Genomic DNA, 20,148 nt, shown 5'->3' with positions numbered 1-20,148 from the left:
CTAATAAATTCAGGTTATGCGGCATTGTTTCTATCATTAGTTGGAAAGAGATAACTTATTTCAGGAAAAACACATTTAACTAAAAATTGCTTGTGTAGCTAACAAGAGATCCCCAAAATATTATACATGAAGCAAACCCGTCAGAATTAAAGAGAGGGGGACGTAAGACAGTTTCAACAATAATAGTTAGGGACTTTAATTTCCACTTTCAACAACATATTGAAGAACTAGACAGAAGACCCCAAGAAACAGAAGACTTGAAGAACACTATAAATCAACTATACCTAACAGATACGTGTAAAACACACCATCCCAACAACAGCAGAATACACATTATTCTCGAGAACACATGGAAAATTTTCTCCCAGATAGACCATACATCAGACCACAAAGCAAATCTCAATACATTTTAAAAGATTAAAATTATACAAACTATGTTCTCTGACTACAACGGAGTAAAATCAGAAAATAACAGAAGGAAAACTGGAAAACTCGCAAATATATAGAAATTAAACAGTACCCCTAAATAAACAATGAGACAAATGAGAAACCACAAGAAATTAGAAAATACTTAGAGGTGAACACAACAAATCAAGATTTATGGGATGAGGTGAGCATAGTGGCTCAAGTCCATAATCCCAGCACTTTGGAGGCCGAGGCAGGAAGATTGCTTGAGCCCAGGAGTTTGAGACCAGCCTGGACAACTGAGTGAGACCCTGTCTCTACAAACAATTTAAAAAAATTAGCTGAGTGTGGTGGCACGCACTTGTAGTTCCAGCTACTCAGGAGGCTGAGGCAGGAGGATCGCTTGAGCCCAGGAAGGTAGAGGCCACAATGAGTTATGACTGCACCACTGGCCCTCCAGCCTGGGTGACACAGTGAGGCCCTATCTCAAAAAATAAAAATAAAAAAATAAAGACTTATGAGGTGCAGTGAAAGCAGTGCTCAGAGGGAAATTTATAGCTGCAAATGTCTGCATTAAAAAAATAAAAAGATCTCAAATCAAAAAAGTGAAATTGCACATTAAGAAATTATAGAAACTAAAAATAAAAACAAAACAAACACAAAGCAAGCAGGAAAAAAAGATTGAAGCACAAATGAATGAAATAGAGAACAGAAAAACTACAGAATCAATGAAACTGAAAATAGGTTCTTTAAAAAGATAAACAAAATTAGCAAACCTTTAGCTACACTGACCAAGGCAAAAATAGAGAAGACTCAAACTACTAAAACCAGGAATGAAGGCAGGGACATTCCTGTTGACCTTACAGAAATAAGTAAGATTATAAGGGAATATGAGGACAATTGCAGGCCAACAAATTAGAAACATACATGAAATATACAAACTCTCAGGAACACACAAACTACCAAAACTGACTCAAGGAGAAACAGAAAATCTGAAATCTTTAATAAGAGACTGAATCAGAAATCAAAACACTTCCAGGAAAGAGAAGCCCAGGACTAGATGGCTTCATAATGAATTCTACCCAATATTTAAAAAAGAATTAACACCAATCCTTCTCAAATTCTTCTAAAAAAATAGAAGAGGAGGAAATTCTTACTCATTCTCTGAGTCCAGAATTAACCCGATACAACAAATAGAGTAAGAGATCACATGAAAACTACTGACCAGTATCTCTTAGGAATATAGATGCAAAAATCCTCAACAAAAGATTAGCAAATTAAATCTAGCATTATATTAAAAGAACTACACGCCATTATCCCAGGAATACAAAGTGGCTCACCATACCCAAAACAATGAAATATACCATTTTAATAAAATGAAGGGAAAAAACCTAAACGATCATCTCAGTAGGCATCAAACACACATTTGACATGATACAACATTCCTTTGTGGTAAAAACACTCAACAAACTAGGAACAGAAGGGCATTTCTTCAACCTGTTTTATAAACATTTGTGTAATGCAGTCTGATTTATATAATCAAAATGGAGTAGCAAAGATAGTAGGACTTATTAAATATAAAAGGATGGACTGGGTGCGGTGGCTCACGACTGTAATCGCAACATTTTGGGAGGCTGAGGCAGGCGGATCGCTTGAGGCCAGGAGTTTGAGACCAGCCTGGCCAACAGGGCAAAAGCCCCGTCTCTACTAAAAATACAAAAATTAGCTGGGCATGGTGGCATGCACCTGTAATCCCAGCTACTTGGGAGGCTGAGGCAGGAGAATCACTTGAATCTGGGAGGTGGAGGCTGCAGTTAGCTGGGATCATGCCACTGCACTCTAGCCTGGGCGACAGAGCGAGACCCTGTCTCAAACATAAATAAATAATTAAATGAATGAAAATATTGTTGGCCCATTTAATGATAAAAAGATCATATTAATATAACATGGAGGTACTGTTTTTTTCCTATCATACTGGCAAAGATTAAAAGTGTGCTAAGCTGGGTGTGGCAGCTCACGCCTATAGCCCAGTTACTTGGGACGCTGAGGCAAGATCAGCCTGGGGAACAAAGCAAGACCTTGTCTCTAAAAGAAAAAAAAAAAAATATATATATATATATATATATATATATATATATATTTAAAAAATTTTTTAAAACTATTGAAATCCAAGTTTATTTAATAAAAATAACTGAGCTTAAAAAAAATAATCGGAACACCTGATTTACATTTAATTCCAATAAACCCATATTATGCTGTATTACACCTTTCTAGTAAACAGTTTCTTTGCAGTGTGTTAGCTGTGTAAATATAAGAACCAATAAACTACATCTTAGATATGCTCTCAAACAGAATTTAAGTTCCAATATTAATATGAAACAAAATATTTATAATTCAGCCATTTAGAGACTGGTTCAATTTTCTTTATTCAGAAAGGGCTATGTAGCTTAATCTGAATCTCAGTAACTGGGCAAGTTACTTAATTTCTCTAAACCTCAGACATCTCTCATCTAGTGAAGAAGGACTAATAACATCTCCCCCAAAGTATTGTTGTGAGGTTTAAGAAAATGACATTTTATTTGGTGTCTGACATGTAAACAGGTATTTAATGAGGAATACGTTCTCTCTTCTAATTAGAAGTACTAAGTTTCTATATTAAAACTAACTTCATCTTTGGAGTCTACTTTAGTACCAGCTTAGCCTCAAAGAGGTTCATATGTCAAGACCAATATTCTAGGCCCTTCCTTGGTCAGGTTTATATTCAGCCTAGAATAATCTTAGCCTCTGTTCACACTTTTCCGCCAGAGTGGGCTTCCTAATTCTTTTTTAATGGCACTAGTAAGTTTTGTCAGGAGAGGGCACTGGAGCCCACATTAAGGTCAGCTCTGTGTGGTCTTGTCAAGGGCGCAAGGTTAAAAAATTCAATTATAACTTTTGAAAATAGGATGTCTGTTTTTAACTACTGAAAGATAGTATGACTTAAAAACTTGACTCAAATATGTTATTTTAGTATCCACATACTGAAAAAGAAATTGAGGAAACTGGCAAGTTTTATCTTCAACATCTGCTTTCAGTTTTACTGAAGCTTATCCTCACCACTCTCATTCCTCAGATCCATTTCCCAACCTGAAAAACTTATCTGTCCCTTCTCTTGTCTCTTCAGACTCCAGTTAGGGTTTTCTGGTTTAATATTGATAAATTTAAACACTGACCTCTAAAATAAATACTCTTACTTTTGCTTTCTAACAAAATTGTGTATTAAAAATAGATTTTAAAGACTATTTGATAGATTCTTGGGGGCTTGAGATCTTTGGACAGCTCCCAAATTTCTGTCTAACGTTGGCTTTCTGTTCTGCTTCCCTGTGGGATGACTTAAATTAAATGTATTTAAAATAGAACCTGGGGGCCGTGGATCACCTGTCAGGAGTTCGAGACCAGCCTGACCAATATGGTGAAACCCCGTCTCTACTAAATAAAAAATAAAATAAAATAATATAAAATAATAAAATAAAAATAAAATAAAATAAAATAGAACCTGTTAGGCTGGGCATGGTGACTCACGCCTGTAATCCCAGCACTTTGAGAGGCTGAAGTTGGGAGGATGACTTGAGTCCAGGAGTTTCAATTGAGTTCAAGGAGCCCTTGAGCCCAGCCTGTGCAACACAGGGAGACCCTGTCTCTACAAGAAATTTAAAAATTAGCCAGGTGTGGGGACACATGCCTGTGTGGTCCCAGGTACTGGGGAGGCTGAGGTGAGAGAATTGCCTGAGCCCAGGAGGTCAAGGCTGCAGAGAGTTGTGATTGTGCCACTGCATCCAGCCTGGGTGACAGAGTGAATCCCTGTCTCAAAAAAAATAAAAATAAAAAAATAAAAAAAAAAGGAAAAAAATTAGAACCCATTAACCCTTCAAGTGACCACACTGAATATTTTTCATTAATTTTAAATACATTTTCAACAAAGGCAGCTGAATTGGGGGAAAGATGGGGAAGTTTGAGTGGGCAGAATAAAACTTAAAAATTGAATCTTGGCTGGATGCAGGGACTCATGCTTATAATCCTGGCACTTTGGGAGGTGAGGTGGAGGTGGGAGAATTGCTCAAGGTCAATTCGAGACCAGCCTGGGCAAATAGCAAAACCCTGGCTCTCAAAAAAAAAAAAAAAAAAATTAGCTGGGCATGGTGGCACACACTGTAGTCCTACTCAGGAGGCTGAGGTGGAGGGCTGCTCGAGCCCAGTTCAGGGTTACAGTGAGCCACGATCACACCACTGCACTTCAGCCTAAGTGAGACCCTGTCTCAAAAACAAAACACAACTAAGCAAAATTGAATCTCGTCATTACAATAAAATTGGGAATCCAAAAGTCTATCCAAGTAAGCATATGAACTTATAATATGAATTTAATATCAGTGAGGAAATGATGTAATATTTAATAAATAGTACAGAAAACTCATTAACTATTTGGAAAAAACAAACCATACTGTGACCTTACTTCTTAAATCAAAATAAATTTGGGTGGGGCAATGATTTAAGTATGAAAAATGTAACTATAAAATATATGCTAGAAAAAATATGGGTAAATATTTTCATAAGCTCGGAATGAGAAAGACCTTTCTAAACACCTCACAGAACCTAAAGGCCACAAGAAGAAAGTCCCTAAGAAAATTTTAATGTAAAACTAAATGAAAATAGGTTTAAAAGCAAACAAACAAACAAAAAAACTGGGGAAAAAAACGTATGTGATATATAAAGGGGCTCCTCAAATGTATGAAGAATTCTTTCTTATGTATCAATTAAAAATCTCTAGAGCTCAGCTGGGTGTGGTGGCTCACGCCTGTAATCCCAACACTTTGGGAGGCCAAGGCAGGCGGATCACTTGTGGCCTGGAGTTTGAGAATAGCCTGGCCAACATGGCGAAACCCCGTCTCTATTAAAAATACAGAAATTAGCCAGGCGTGGTGGTGCGTGCCTGTGATCCCAGATACTCGGGAAGCTGAGGCATAAGACTCGCTTGAACCTGGGAGGTTGAGGTGGCAGCGAGCCGAGATTGCGCCATTATACTCCAACCTGGGCGACAGAGTGAAACCCTATCTCAAAAAACCCAAAAAACAAACAAAAACAAAAACAACTCTAGAGCTCAATAGCAAAAAGTGAGCTGATGCCATGGAAACAGGCAATTCATAAAAGAAGTCAAACGTCCAAAAATCATATGCAAACATGAATGTAGCGAGTCATCAGGGTAAAAAGAAAGATGATTCGTCGTGTATTGGATTGGCAGGGATTAAGAGAGTCACAGAAAGCAGACTGGTGAAGAAGTAGAGAGTAAGGTGCTCTCCCTGCACCGTGGGTAGGAGTGCAAATCAGTGCAGCATTTCTGGAGGCGAGTTTGGCAATATGTAGGAATATTTACAAGTTATATACCCTTTGGCCCAGTAATCCCCCTTTATGAATCTACCTGAAGGAGATAATTATCCAAAAGTGAAAATATGTGTGCCCAAGCATGCTTATTGCTGATTTGCTGTAAAAATCCAGAACACTAAAAACAACCCTAAAATCATCACAAGGAGATGCTATTGCTCCCAATAATCAATACAATTTTATAATGCTCTGTACTTTATTAGATGTCTATAACATAATGCTGAGGGAAGTATGCAGTGTACTTGCTGCTTCCAGGACCCTATGTGTAACATACGCCAGTTATATAAAATTCAGAGAAGTCTAGAAGGATGTTCATCAAAATTTTAAGAGTGGTTTCCACCCGATAGAGGGTTTTAAGGAGATTAAAAAAGAACCTTTTTGATTTGTATTTTTCAGTAACATTGGCATTTAAACAAATAAGTATGCATTATGTTTAGAAAGACATTAAAGCTATTTCTAAAAAGATAAAACATTAAAAATTATCTTCAAATTAATCCTTTATAATTTTATTTTTTAACCAAGGAAAGAATGTGATCTGGTACTCCTTTTGGAGGCTAATCGCTAGATTACCAAAGGGAAGTGTTTTTCACATGTGGTCCTGGGTTATCTCTATCAGAATCACCTATGATAATCACCTTTTTTAAACGTAGAGTTCCAGGCCCCCTTCCCTGCCACTACCCTACCCCAACCAAACCCAGTAAGTCAACATCTCTGAGGGTGAGGCCCCTACATAGTTCCCAAGCACACCTGGTGACATGTTTGTATATTTATGCCTGTGAATCATTACTCAGGAGAAGAAAAAAGGAAGAGTTCGCAAGTTTACCTATGTCATTCATATTTACTTTTTTAGTCACTCTCCCTTGCTTTCTCTCTTTTTGGCTTTCCACCTGTTTTCCCACAATCTACAGAAGCCGAAATCAAAATGAACTAAGATAATTAAATATCAGGTGTTTTAGGGATTAAAACATCTAGGAAAACCCACAGAATGGCTGGTATTCATGGCAACCACCAATCCTTTTGTCTCAATTTCTCAACTTACCTTGTACTTGGATTTTTGATGAAGCCAGTGTTTACAAAATTAGGACAGAGGCATGTGGTTTTGACTCCAGTTATTTGCAAGGCAGCCAGCTCATCTGTCAAAGCTTTATGAAATCCAACAGCAGAAAACTTGCTTGAACTGAAAATAAAGAGAGAGTTTACAAAATAATTCCAGAATTCTGAAATGTCTGCCTTTTTTCCTCAGTTCAGCATGGTCCTCCACAGAGCAATGTGGGCATTCCCTGAATCTCAGGCCCCAGTCCAGACAGACTGCATCAGAGCCTACATCTCACAAGATTCTCAGGTAAATCTGTAGGCACATTAAGGTCTAAGAAGCACTGACACAGAAGATTTACTGCATCTTAGCATCACTTATGGAATAAGAACATTTCCTTGCCGGGCGCGGTGGCTCAAGCCTGTAATCCCAGCACTTTGGGAGGCCGAGACGGGCGGATCACGAGGTCAGGAGATCGAGACCATCCTGGCTAACACGGTGAAACCCCGTCTCTACTAAAAAATACAAAAAACTAGCCGGGCGCGGTGGCGGGCGCCTGTAGTCCCAACTACTCGGGAGGCTGAGGCAGGAGAATGGCGTGAACCCGGGAGGCGGAGCTTGCAGTGAGCTGAGATCCGGCCACTGCACTCCAGCCTGGGCGGCAGAGCGAGACTCCGTCTCAAAAAAAAAAAAAAAAAAAAAAAAAGAACATTTCCTTAAAAGGCCTTTTAAAGAAAATTAGCAGAATATTTGTTTTTGTTGTTGTTCCACAAAATTCAGGGTCACTATAAGCTCTTCCTTATTTACTTTAAGATGTTCACAGAATCTGCTGAAAACTTTTCCTAGATAAATCCTATTCTTTTAAGTCACAGCTTCACTTCCTCAAAGAGGCCTTTGCTAACCCCCTGTCTAAATTATTTTCTCATTATATAGTAATTCTCAGTTTTCTATGATAGTATCTATCGCAGATTTGTAACTGAACACTGAATTGAAATTAATTTTTTTTTTTTTTTTTGAGACAGAGTCTCACTCTATTGCCCAGGCTGGAGTGCAGTAGCATGATCTTGGCTCACTGCAAGCTCCGCCTCCCGGGTACACGCCATTCTCCTGCCTCAGCCTCCCAAGTAGCAGGGACTACGGGCGCCCGCCAACATGCCCGGCTAATTTTTTTGTATTTTGAGTAGAGATGGGGTTTTACCATGTTAGCCAGGATGGTCTCAATCTCCTGATCTTGTGATCCGCCCCCCTCGGCCTCCCAAAGTGCTAGGATTACAGGCGTGAGTCACCGCGCCTGGGCGAGATTAAGTTTTTTAAAACATCTGTCCCCCACACCTCTCCTATAAGCTTCATGACTATTTTGGTCACCAGTGAATCTCCAGGGCCTAGCACAGTGCTTGGCTCTTAGGTGCTCAATGAATATTTGTCAAATGAATGAATCACAATGCAAAGCGTTTCTTACTGTAACAGCGCTTTCATTTGGAAATACTAGTGAAATTACTTACTCTAAATAGACATTACTTTCTCAGGTTTTTTTTTTTTAAAAAGGGCTTTATTGAGATATAAATTCATATATCATACAAAGCATTCACTTAATGTACAATTAAATGGTTTTTGATATATTATTAACTTTTTACAAATTGTGGTATAATATATATCATGTAAAATTTGTCATTTTAACCATTTTTAAATGTGCAATTCAGTGGCATTAATTATCAGATAATCTTTTATTCTGTTAAATCTGTATGAATTAGCAATTACACAAAGTAGCTATGAATTCTGGCCAGTTAATCTACGCTTTGGGAGACAGAAAGCTGTGAAAATGTCTCTTACCTTTTTATAAAAAGCTTAGGCACATATTGAAGGTGATATGGTTTGGCTGTGTCCCCACCCAAATCTCATCAACAATTGCAGTCCGAATTGTATTAGCCACATGTTGAGGGAGGGCATTCGTGGGAGGTGATTGGATCATGGGGGCAGTTTTCCCCATGCTGTTCTCATGATAGTGAAGGCGTTCTCACAAGATCTGATGGTTTTATAAGTGTTTGGCAGATCATCTCTTGCTCTTAATCTCAATCTCTCAATCTCTCTCTCTCTGTCTCCTGCTGCCGTGTAAGACATGCCTGCTTCCCCTTCCTCCATAATTGTAAGTTTCCTGAGGCCTCCCCAGCCATGTATGAACCTCTTTCCTTTATAAATTGCCCAGTCTTCGGCAGTTATTTATAGCAGGGTGAGAGTGGACTAATACAGAACGCTTAAAAGAAAGATTGCTAGATTAAATTATATGAGATTAAAAGGTTCTGTATACTGGAAAACAATATAAATAAAAATCATATCTAAAATAGATTACTATGTGCTAGACATTGCCTTCAGTTATTCTGATGCATTTTGGAGTTTTTTGGGGAGTCTTTCTCTGTCACCTAGGCTGGAGTGCAGTGATGCAATCATAGCTCACTTCAACCTAGGAACTTCTCTGCTCAAGCAATGTATCACCTCAGCCTCCCAAGTAGCTGGGACTACAGGCATGTGCCACAACACTTGAATAATTATTTTACTTTATTGTAGAGATGCGGGTCTCGCTATGTTGCATAGGTTGGTCTCAAACTCCTGGGTTCAAGTCATACTCTTGCCTCAGTCTCTCGAGGCGCTGGGATTATAAGTGTGAGTCACAGTACCTGGCCTATTCTAAATAATTATTTCATTGAATTTTCATAACACTCCTATAAAATATATTATGATCCTCATTTACCAAAGATGAAACTGAGGTAAACAGGGGTTATCAAACTTGCCTGAAGATACACTACAAAGTGGTAGAATCAGGTTTTACGGGTGGGTAATAAACCAGATTTATATATGATATGCTCTAAACTTTATGAACTCCAAGCAAATTAAAAGGCAAGTGACAAACTGGTAAAGCATTTGCAACATGTAAGACAAAGATAAGGTTAATATGTGGCAACTTTTATAAAGGAATAAGACAGTACTCTAATAGATAAATGGCTAAAGGGCATTCACGGAAAAATCTTAATATAAAAATACCAGTGGATATAGGCATATAAAAATGATTTACATTAGGAATAATTCATATAAAAGTAAAGTAAAACAAGACAGAATTCTTGCCTAGCAGTAACTATAAGGATATGAAGAAATTTTTATCTGAGCTTTTTTTCAATGTACAGATTTTTCACCTCATAGAATTGAATCTAGCAATCTTTTCAAGTCTTCATTCAATATATGTCAAACTTTTAAAAAAGTGATAAAAACTTTCTTTCCACAGCTTCCTATTTTTCAAAGCACAGGTTAACTGGTAGCCTTCTCTGGAAGGCAATTTGGCAAAAGGTATCAAATTCATTAAAAGTATGCCATGCTCTTAGATCCAGTGTTTATCTCAAGGAAATTATCAATCATGTCTCCAAAGATTTATGTTCAAGGATAGTCCATGGGGTACAGTTCATTAAAGCAAATAGTTGGGAATAATGTGAAACGTCTGTAGTGGACAGCTGTTGTTTCTTCCCATCAGCATTTGTATCCCCTTGCTCTGGTAATACCACTGTCACCAAATGCATACAGTGATTGGCTCCGGGTTAGTCTAGTCACTGACCTCTAGAACAAGAACGTTTGAAGCCATTGTTGAAGTGATGTTTGTTTCCTCCTCCTGCTGGACTTGGAATTTAAAGGATTTAACCCTGGAACTTTTGGTAGATATCTGGGCATCAGAGGAAGACAGCCTGTTGAGGCTTTAATTACAGAGCCAAAAAATTTCTCTTTGGGGCAGTTCCTTGCAACTTAAAGAGTCCTGACAAAGTATCAATGACAATGAATAAATTGCAGAACTAGTGGCATGTATGTGCAGTGGTATCCCATGCAGAAATAGAAAATGATATTGCACACTATATATTTATTAACATATAAATATTATTTTAAATTAAAAGCCAAAATTACATATAGATTTTTTCAATGCATAACTATATGTTTGCATTTAAAATATCCTTAAAAACTATATCATGCATATCATGATTATTTTGTCAGAGGCGTGTAAACCAGAGCAACTCCATCTTAAATAGGAGCTGGGTAAAATAAGGCTGAAACCTACTGGGCTGCGTTCCCAGATGGTTAAGGCATTCTAAGGCACAAGATGAGATAGGAGGTCAGTACAAAATACAGGTCATAAAGACTTTGAGACCTTGCTAATAAAACAGGTTGCAATAAAGGAGCCACAAAAACCAAACCCACCAAAACCCACCAAAATCAAAATGGCCACAAAAGTGACCTCTGGTCGTCCTCACTGCTACGTTCCTGCCAGCGCCATAACAGTTCACAAATGCCCTGGCAACATCAGGAAGTTACCCCATACGGTGTAAAAAGGGGAGGCATGAATAATCCACACCTTGTTTAGCATATTATCAAAAAATAACCATAAAAATGGGCAGCCAGCAGCCCTCGGGCTGCTCTGTCTAACTGAGTAGCCATTCTTTTATTCCTTTACTTTCTTAACAAACTTGCTTTCGGCCCAGCGCGGTGGCTCACGCCTGTAATCCCAGCACTTTGGGAGGCTGAGGCGGGCGGATCACAAGGTCAGGAGATCGAGACCATCCTGGCTAACACAGTGAAACCCCGTCTCTACTAAAAACACAAAAAATTAGCCAGACGTGGCGATGGGCACCTGTAGCCCCAGCTACTCGGGAGGCTGAGGCAGGAGAATGGCGTGAACCTGGGAGGTGGAGCTTGCAGTGAGCCAAGATTGGCCACTGCACTCCAGCCTGGGCGACAAAGCGAGACTCTGTCTCATAAACAAACAAACAAACAAACAAACAAACATTCTTTCACCTTGCACTGCAGACTCACCCTGAATTCCTTCGTGCACGAGATCCAAGAACCCTCTCTTGGGGTCTGGATTGGGACCCCTTTCTGGTAACGTCTTTCTGGCAACCGCGAAGGGGCTATATATAGTGCAGAAACCCTGACCCTACGGCTACCTTTGGGTAAGAGTTGGGGTCTTGTAACATATTTCTGGCGGACCATAGACTGCACGATACTGAAGAGATCCCCTGCCCAAAGGAAAACAATCTGGCACACCCATGGGCTGACACCCGGGTAAAGAATGGGATTGGGTCAGAGGCCCAACTTAGGGGAGTTACAGTCTCTCCTAAGATACAGTGAGTTACAGGTCCTTCTTAATGAAAGGCAAGGACACTTGACTGAACTCGAGTTAGAGGCCTGACTTAGGAGGGTTAGAGTCCCTTCTAAGATTTAGGGGGATAGGCCGGGTGCAGCGGCTCACGCCTGTAATCCCAGCACCTTGGGAGGCCAAAGTTTTATGTCCGTGGGAGTTTGATCTTTTAACTGCATGGCAGTACCTTCTCTTGGTACTTCCAGGGAACAAGAATTTTAAAGTTCATGTCATAGCCAGCTCTGAAAATCATATTAAATAGTTAAAAGCCTTTGCAAGCTCCAAATTAACTAATCTAGATTCCTTCTTTTTTTTTTTTTTTTTTTTTTTTTTGAGACAGAGTCTCGCTTAGTCGCCCAGGCTGGAGTGCAGTGGCGCGATCTCGGCTCACTGCAAGCTCCGCCTCCCGGGTTCACGCCATTCTCCTGCCTCAGCCTCCCGAGTAGCTGGGACTACAGGCGCCCGCCGCTTCGCCCGGCTAATTTTTTGCATTTTTAGTAGAGACGGGGTTTCACCATGTTAGCCAGGATGGTCTCGATCTCCTGACCTCGTGATCCGCCCGCCTCGGCCTCCCAAAGTGCTGGGATTACAGGCGTGAGCCACCGCGCCCGGCCTAGATTCCTTCTGAGAAAACAAATTGATACTGTCCACTCCTGTAGCTCAGTAGCTAAGGTTTTGCACTTTTACAGTGGTAGTCTAGGTTCAATTTTCCACCTAGGAAGTAAGTTGTTACTGATTTAATATATGCGTGACCCTGTCTATTCTCTTCTCCTCCATGGACTGTCTTCAATTTTCCTTTCTCTAAGCACCTAGGAGTTTACCTTTGGTAAAGTTCAGAAGCTGTAAATACTGGCCGCTTGGCATGGCTAAAGTCAGGTAATAAGAGCTCTGAAATGATTTCTTCTTTAAAGAGCACTATGGTTAAAAGTCAGCTTACTTAGAAGTGGAACAAGCTATAGATATATTTAAAAGGGCTTTATGTTTTTCTCTTCTTGAAACTTGTTTTGCTGGAAAAAGGTTTTTTCTTCTCAGTCAACTGAATTATTTTTCTGTTTTTGTTTTTTTTTTTGTCTTGTTACTCTTAATGCTCACATGAAAGGCCCGCAGATAACTTCTGGTAGCTTGGGACTCCTTGGGAAAAACAAAGGAGGTACCACAGACCCCATTTTGGGGAAAAAAAAAACCTCTCCATTTTCCTTATGAAACCCCAAGAATTAAAAGCAGATAGATTCCTCTCAAAATCAGAGGCTCTGTTCTGTTTTGCATGGTGTTATCTGACGGTTTTGAGTTTGGGGGTATCAGCAATTACTCTGCATTATGAGAGAGTTTTGGTGTGTAATAACTAGGTAGGAAATATACTTTAAGGGGTGGCTAATAGTTATGGAGGGATACTTGACTCTGCACACTTGGATCAGAGAAGCATGCTCTTGGCCACCTGGAAGATAAGGCAACATCCTCACCCCTCACTGGGAGATGAGATCTCATGAGGATGGGCTGATTACAGAATGGGCTGATTGGCTTTAGGTTGCCTTGTAATGAAATGCACAGTCGGTAAAAGCACTGCACTGTCTTCTTCCATAGTATTTCCCTCCTTTTGGGGATCCAGGATCCAGTATAAAATGGCACCTTTAATTGTGGAGATCTGTCTTTGCCTTCAGCTGCTTATTTGCTACTTATTTAGCCCTAGAAACGCATGCTCTCCCGGCCCTGTTCCTCCAAGGGCACCACCCTGAAGCCAGTCATCCAATTAACAAACTGGCAAATGGTGGGGCAAGGTGGCTCATGCCTGTAATCCCAGCACTTTGGGAGGCCGAGGTGGGTGGATCACTTGAGGTCAGGAGTTCAAGAACAGCCTGGCCAACATGGGGAAACCCCATCTCTACTAAAAATACAAAAATTAGCTGAGTGGGGTGGTGGGCGCCTGTAATCCCAGCTACTCAGGAGGCTGAGACAGGAGAATCACTTGAACCTGGGAGGCACAGATTGCAGTGAGCCAAGATCATGCCACAGCACTCCAGCCTGGGTGACAAGAGCAAAACTCTGTCTCAAAAAAAAAAAAAAACTGGCAAACGAAAAACCACATAAGTGCTGAATCTTCTATTTATAGTGTATGTTTATATATTAAAAAGCTCTAATTAATTGACTTAGAAAAATACGTGCATAAATCAAATATTTTGTCAGAAAAATAGAAACTTTAATGCCTTTTTGTTCATGTGACTTTAGTAATCTTTTGAAAATAAAGACAGTTTTAACGTTTATTGGAAAAACAAAATGTCTTTAAAATGTAGACATTTGGTCTAAATTAAGGTCAGATATCAGATGTGCTAAATGCTTTAAGGTCAAACGGTTTCTTTAACTTTTGAAAATTGTTCTATTTACCTACCTTAAAGCCATCAGATTCTAGATAAGGCATCCAGGATATGTGGAATTAGCCATGCCCCCTGGCTATGCTGGAGAGTCAGCCCTTATCTGCACTTCTGCCTGGTGTGTCCTGCCTGGTGTAATTAAGACGACTGAAGAAACAGTTTTACATGCAAAGTGTATAAAAAAGGTGAAATGTGTTTTTGGTAAAGAAAAAAAAAATTATAAGAAGGCATGGGAATGTGGATTATTTTCTGCCTAAAGTGTTAAAGGATTGTGTTAAGTGAAAAAAAAAATTTTTTTTAAAGAAGCTGTGGAAGGTTTTTTATTTTTAGATGGAGTTTTGCTCTTGTTGCCCAGGCTGGAGTGCAATGGCTTCATCTTGACTCACCGCAACCTCCGCTTCCCGGGTTCAAGCAATTCTTCTGTCTCAGCTTCCCAAGTAGCTGGGATTATAGGCATGTGCCACCATGCCTGGCTAATTTTGTATTTTTAGTAGAGACAGGGTTTCTCCATGTTGATCAGGCTGGTCTCAAACTCCTGACCTCAGGTGATCCACCCACCTTGGCCTCCCAAAGTACCGGGATATATAGGCGTGAGACACTGCGCCTGGCCTTCGTGGAAAGTTTGTAAAAATTAATTGTAAGAGATTCTGTGTATGAACATATTGGCTAAAGTTAAAGGGGTATTATTCAGTTTTTCCATAAATTAAACATTGGAAGGAAAGCATAACAGGTTTTTCTTAAAGGACTTATCTGCTCTTTCACAAAAAAATGTAAAGGGTTATAAAGGTTTATAAAAATCTTACCTTATGATTAAACATTAAAATTGGGTTAATATGTCTCTAAGGTTTTATTAAAAATTGGGTTTAACATTAATAATACATTAATGCAAAGGTGAAATTTTGCTTATTTGGTATAAAAATCATCCAAGAAGCATTACCAAATGTGAAACAGTGTTTTGCTTTCTTTGGACTATATTTGCATAAATATGTTATTGGTATATGTTCCAAAGTTATAAGAAACTCCTTTAATTCTAATATGACTTAGTGTATGTTACTAATAATTATAATTGTTATGGAAAATTTTGTGTGCCACAAAAGTAACCAAATTTCCTTATCAATTGTGGCTTTAATAGCGGCTGTCCTAAAGCTTTTCATCATCCACAGACAATTGTTGTCTTGTTTTAATCCTCTTTAAAAAGTGGTTTATAATCAACTATAGAACTCTAGCAGGTATTCTTAAATGCAGGTTTCTAATAACTTTAGAAATTGTAACATTAAAATAAAGAAAACAACTTTCAAAACTCTCATAAAAAGCTGGAATATTAATGAATAACAAGTAGAACAGGAGTTAACTGAATTAACTGAACCAATATAAAACTGAAGTAATTTTTTTAACTTTGCTTAAAATATTGCTGATCCTTTGTTTTATTTTTCAAAGTCAAGGAAACTTCTTTTAAGCTATTTACAGCTTGTAGCAATTAAGTAAAATATACTCCTATGAACAGAATTTGAAACAGATTTGTTTCTCTCTACCTGATTTCTCCAGAATTTGGAAACTAATTGTAAGTATTCTTAACTTATGGTATAGTTATTTGCATAAGTGCAATAAAAATCTGTTTTCTTTTGTAACAGGACACTATTGGAGAAACTGGTTATTTCACCAAGGCTTTGACTGAAATGGTATGCTTTCCTTTAAGGAATCAAACTTGACTTGTAAAGCCAATAAAAGCCCTATGGGAAACTGGCCTCATACCTTGCCTACACAGTCCCTGTACAGGGTTTCTGACCTATAGTAAGTAAAGAATGTCACTTTCTCACAGGTCCAGGAGGCCCAAGTTATCTTGGGACCCCAAAAGAAAAGTGTTTTACCCAACTCATAGGTATTTAAGGGTACAAACCCATGGCAGGGCTCAGCTTTAAAAAGTCTTACCTGAGATTCCTTACAAAACAGAGTTCTATCAAAGCCAATTAAAAAGCCTATGTGAAAAATAATTATTCTTGCTGCACTTTATACAAATAATCAGACCAAGTATAATAAAGCAAATCAGTCTTATCATAATTTGTCTTAAATAAAAATGGGAAACTGGAGAGAGAATATTATATTTTAAGAACTATAGTACACTTGTTATTAAATTCTAGTCTCAGTTGTTTTTAAGTTCGTTTCTGCAATTTAGGCTAACCCTGTTTATTCCTGTAAACCAACCAGGAATCTCTAACTGCTGCTCAGAAGAAACAAGAGGGATGGGTAATGTAAAATTCTAGGCACATTGCAATCAGCTAGCAACTCCATATCAGCTTCGTCTAAACAGTTGCCCAGTTCATGGAAAGCCCTCTAATTTAGTTTACTTGGAATAACTACTTATTTTGCTTTACTCTTATGAAATATATTGCTATTATATCCTTTGTATAGGAACACAGGACAGGCTTACTAAATGTTTTCTTAAACTAAATACTTATTAACCTCCCAGATATCACCTCTTGTCAAAACTCAAGTCATGAATGGCCATTGCCATACTGATGCTTTCTGACTAAGCTCCTCTACCCTGAACACAAGAGGCCCTAATAATTAGGCAGGAATATCATGGCCCCATTCAGCCTGAGGAAGTTACAAAAGATGGATTTTCATCCCTCTGCAACCCTTAGGATTAAGGGTTCTCTTATAAAAGGGAAGGGGGAAATGTCAGAGGCATGTGAACCAGAACAACTCCATCTTGGATAGGAGCTGGGTAAAATGAGGCTGAAACCTACTGGACTGCGTTCCCAGACATTTAACGCATTCTAAGTCACAGGATGAGATAGGAGGTCAGTACAAAATACAGGTCATAAAGACCTTGCTGATAAAACAGGTTACAGTAAAGGAGCCGGCCAAAACCCACTAAAACCAAAATGGCCACGAGAGTGACCTCTGGTCGTCCTCACTGCCACACTCCCACCAGGGCATGACAGTTTACAAATGCCATGGCAACATCAGGCGGTTACCCTATATGGTCTAAAAAGGGGAGGCATGAATAATGAACCCCTTGTTTAGCATATCAACAAGAAATAACCATAAAAATGGGCAACCAGCGGCCCTCAGGGCTGCTCTGTCTATGGAGTAGCCATTCTTTTATTCCTTTACTTTCTTAATAACTTGCTTTCACTTTGCACTGTGGACTCACCCTGAATTCTTTCTTGCGTGAGATCCAAGAACCCTCTCTCGGGGTCTGGATCGGAACTCCTTTCCGGTAACATTTCTGCATGGTGAGACTATCCATAAATTTAGTTTTTTCTTTTACTAAACTGTATTTTCTGATTTTACTCAAGTGACCAAAAATGCAAGAATATATTGAAACTCAGAGTTAATGTTCTTGAGTGTGTAAAAGGAATAACATATTGTTAAACTTTAGGGTGAACCTATATATAGAAAGACGTATATGTATATATGAAAGCTAAAAGTGAGTAGATTTTTGCCCCCTGCACTTTGTAATATTACATCAAATTCCTTCATATTAGAAATAGTCTAAATTATTCAGATGTCTTGGAGGGCTGAAAAAAATAGTCTGAGTTAGTGTTTCTTATTCCAAATTCTTCTTTTTTCTTTTTCTTTTTGTGTTGAGGTCTTACTTTGTTGCCCAGGCTGGAGTGCAGTGGAGAAATCATGGCTCACCGCTGCCATCAATTCTTGGGCTCAAGCTATCCTCCCACCTCAGCCTCCTGCGTAGCTGGGACTACAAGCACGCACCACCACACTTAGCTAATTTAAAATATTTTTTGTAGAGATGAGATCTCGCTATGTTACCCAAGCTAGTCTTGAACTCTTGAGCTCAAGCGATCCTCCTGCTTTGGCCTCCCAAAGCCTGGGGGATTACAGGTGTGAGCCACCAGGCCTGGGCCCAAATTATTCTTTTAAATAACATTTTATTACAAGCTAAGGTTCAGGACTCAGTTTTGCTGAGCATTTCCATACTGGTAACTTTTCATGTTTATAAACTGGCTATTTGGGTTGACAGAATATATTAGCCAGCTAACTGTTTTCTTTTAAAAATCAAAATACTTGTGAACAAATTACTTAGCAAGCAGCAAAAAAAAAATCTTAGAATAGAATCAAAAGATTCACCCTCCCCCACCATACATGCAGTTCTTTTATCTTGCATTCTTCATAATAATCATTAAAACTACTGAACTATAACTCTAAAAAGAAATTAAAATATTTTTTCCTAAGATAGGCGACTGCAGCTAGAATAGATTATTTTCTGTGGCTGTAGTAACTCAGGACAATGATATGTGAGGGCTGAATTACGGGGAAAATAATCAATAATCTTATTTTTCCTCTCATTTCATCCCAACAATTAGGCGTCAGAGCATATATGATGAATTCCATTGGGGCAAAGCATTCTGGAAGCTAAAATTAGAGGTGGGACCTCCCTGTTTTGTGTGAATATCAGGAAGTGGAATTGAAACGTAATACCAACAGGCAACCTCTTGTTATTGAACACTTGCAAGATTTCAGATTTTATGCTAAGTCCAATACAGTGTATGATTTAAACCTTACATCATTCTAATAAGTTAGATGTTATTTATTTATTTATTTATTTTTGTGAGACAAAGTCTCGCTCTGTCGCCAGGCTGGAGTGCAGTGGTGCGATCTCAGCCTACTGTAACCTCTGCCTCCTGGGTTCTAGCGATTCCCCTGCCTCAGCCTCCCGAGTAGCTGGGACTACAGGCATGCACCACCACGTCTGGGTAATCTTTTTTGTATTTTTTAGTAGAGACGAGGTTTCACTATGTTGGCCAGGATGGTCTCAATCGCTTGACCGTGTGATCCGCTTGCCTCAGTCTCCCAAAGTGCTGGGATTACAGGCGTGAGCCACCGCACCTGGCCGAGATATTATTATTAACCTATTTTACAGATGAGGCAAATGAAGCACAGAGTAGAGTAACTTGTCTAAGGTCACACAGCTGGTGAGTGATTGAGTCAACATTCATAATGCCATTCAGAAATAGTATTTTTACTGGAAACAACCCAAATGTTCATAAATAATAGAATGGACAAATAAATTGGTCACATGATACAACACTATGCAGCCATGAAAATGATCACACTATAGCTACTAACCACAACATGGCTAAATCTCACAAATATATTGTGATTCCATGGACATAAAGATCAAAAATAGGCAAAATTAATCTAAGGTGTTATAAGTTAACATGGTGGTTACCTTTGGGAAGGAAGGAGAGATTGGTGGTTGGGAAGGGTTTCAAGAGGGGGTTCTGGGGTCCTGTAATGTTCTAATTTTTTGACCTGCATGGTAGTTAAATGGATGTATCCACTTTGTAGTAACTCATTGAGCTGCAGACTTATGATTTCTTCACTCTTTTTTTTTTTTTTTTTTTTTTTTTTTTGAGACAGAGTCTCACTCTGTCGCCCAGGCTGGAGTGCAGTGGCGCAATCTCGGCTCACTGCCAGCTCTGCCTCTGGGGTTCACGCTATTCTCCTGCCTCAGCCTCCCAACTAGCTGGGACTACAGGTGCCTGCCACCATGCCTGGCTAATTTTTTGTGTTTTTAGTAGAGATGGGGTTTCATCATGTTAGCCAGGATGGTCTGGATCTCCTGACCTCGTGATCCGCCCGCCTCGGCCTCCCAAAGTGCTTGGATTATAGGCGTGAGACACCGCGCCTGGCCAATTTCTTCATTCTTATAAATGTATGTCATGTGTCAATCAAAAATGTTTAAATGTTTTAAAAAGCAGTGTCTCAGTTTAATTGCCCAATTGTTAGTAACA

General features: G+C 39.1%; 1 protein-coding gene across 1 annotated transcript in view; it reads right to left on the bottom strand.

Annotated features, from left to right (window-relative positions):
* HSD17B11 (hydroxysteroid 17-beta dehydrogenase 11) overlaps nt 1–20,148 on the bottom strand; it is a 64,406-nt gene that overhangs the window by 19,495 nt on the left and 24,763 nt on the right. Inside the window, exon 5 of the mRNA XM_025386058.1 lies at nt 6,860–6,997. Coding sequence (XP_025241843.1) covers nt 6,860–6,997 — 138 coding nt within the window. The remainder of the gene's footprint in view (nt 1–6,859; nt 6,998–20,148) is intronic.

This window comes from Theropithecus gelada, chromosome 5 (assembly GCF_003255815.1).
Source record: "Theropithecus gelada isolate Dixy chromosome 5, Tgel_1.0, whole genome shotgun sequence".
Taxonomy (NCBI): domain Eukaryota; kingdom Metazoa; phylum Chordata; class Mammalia; order Primates; family Cercopithecidae; genus Theropithecus; species Theropithecus gelada.
This window is presented reverse-complemented; position numbering and strand designations above follow the sequence as displayed.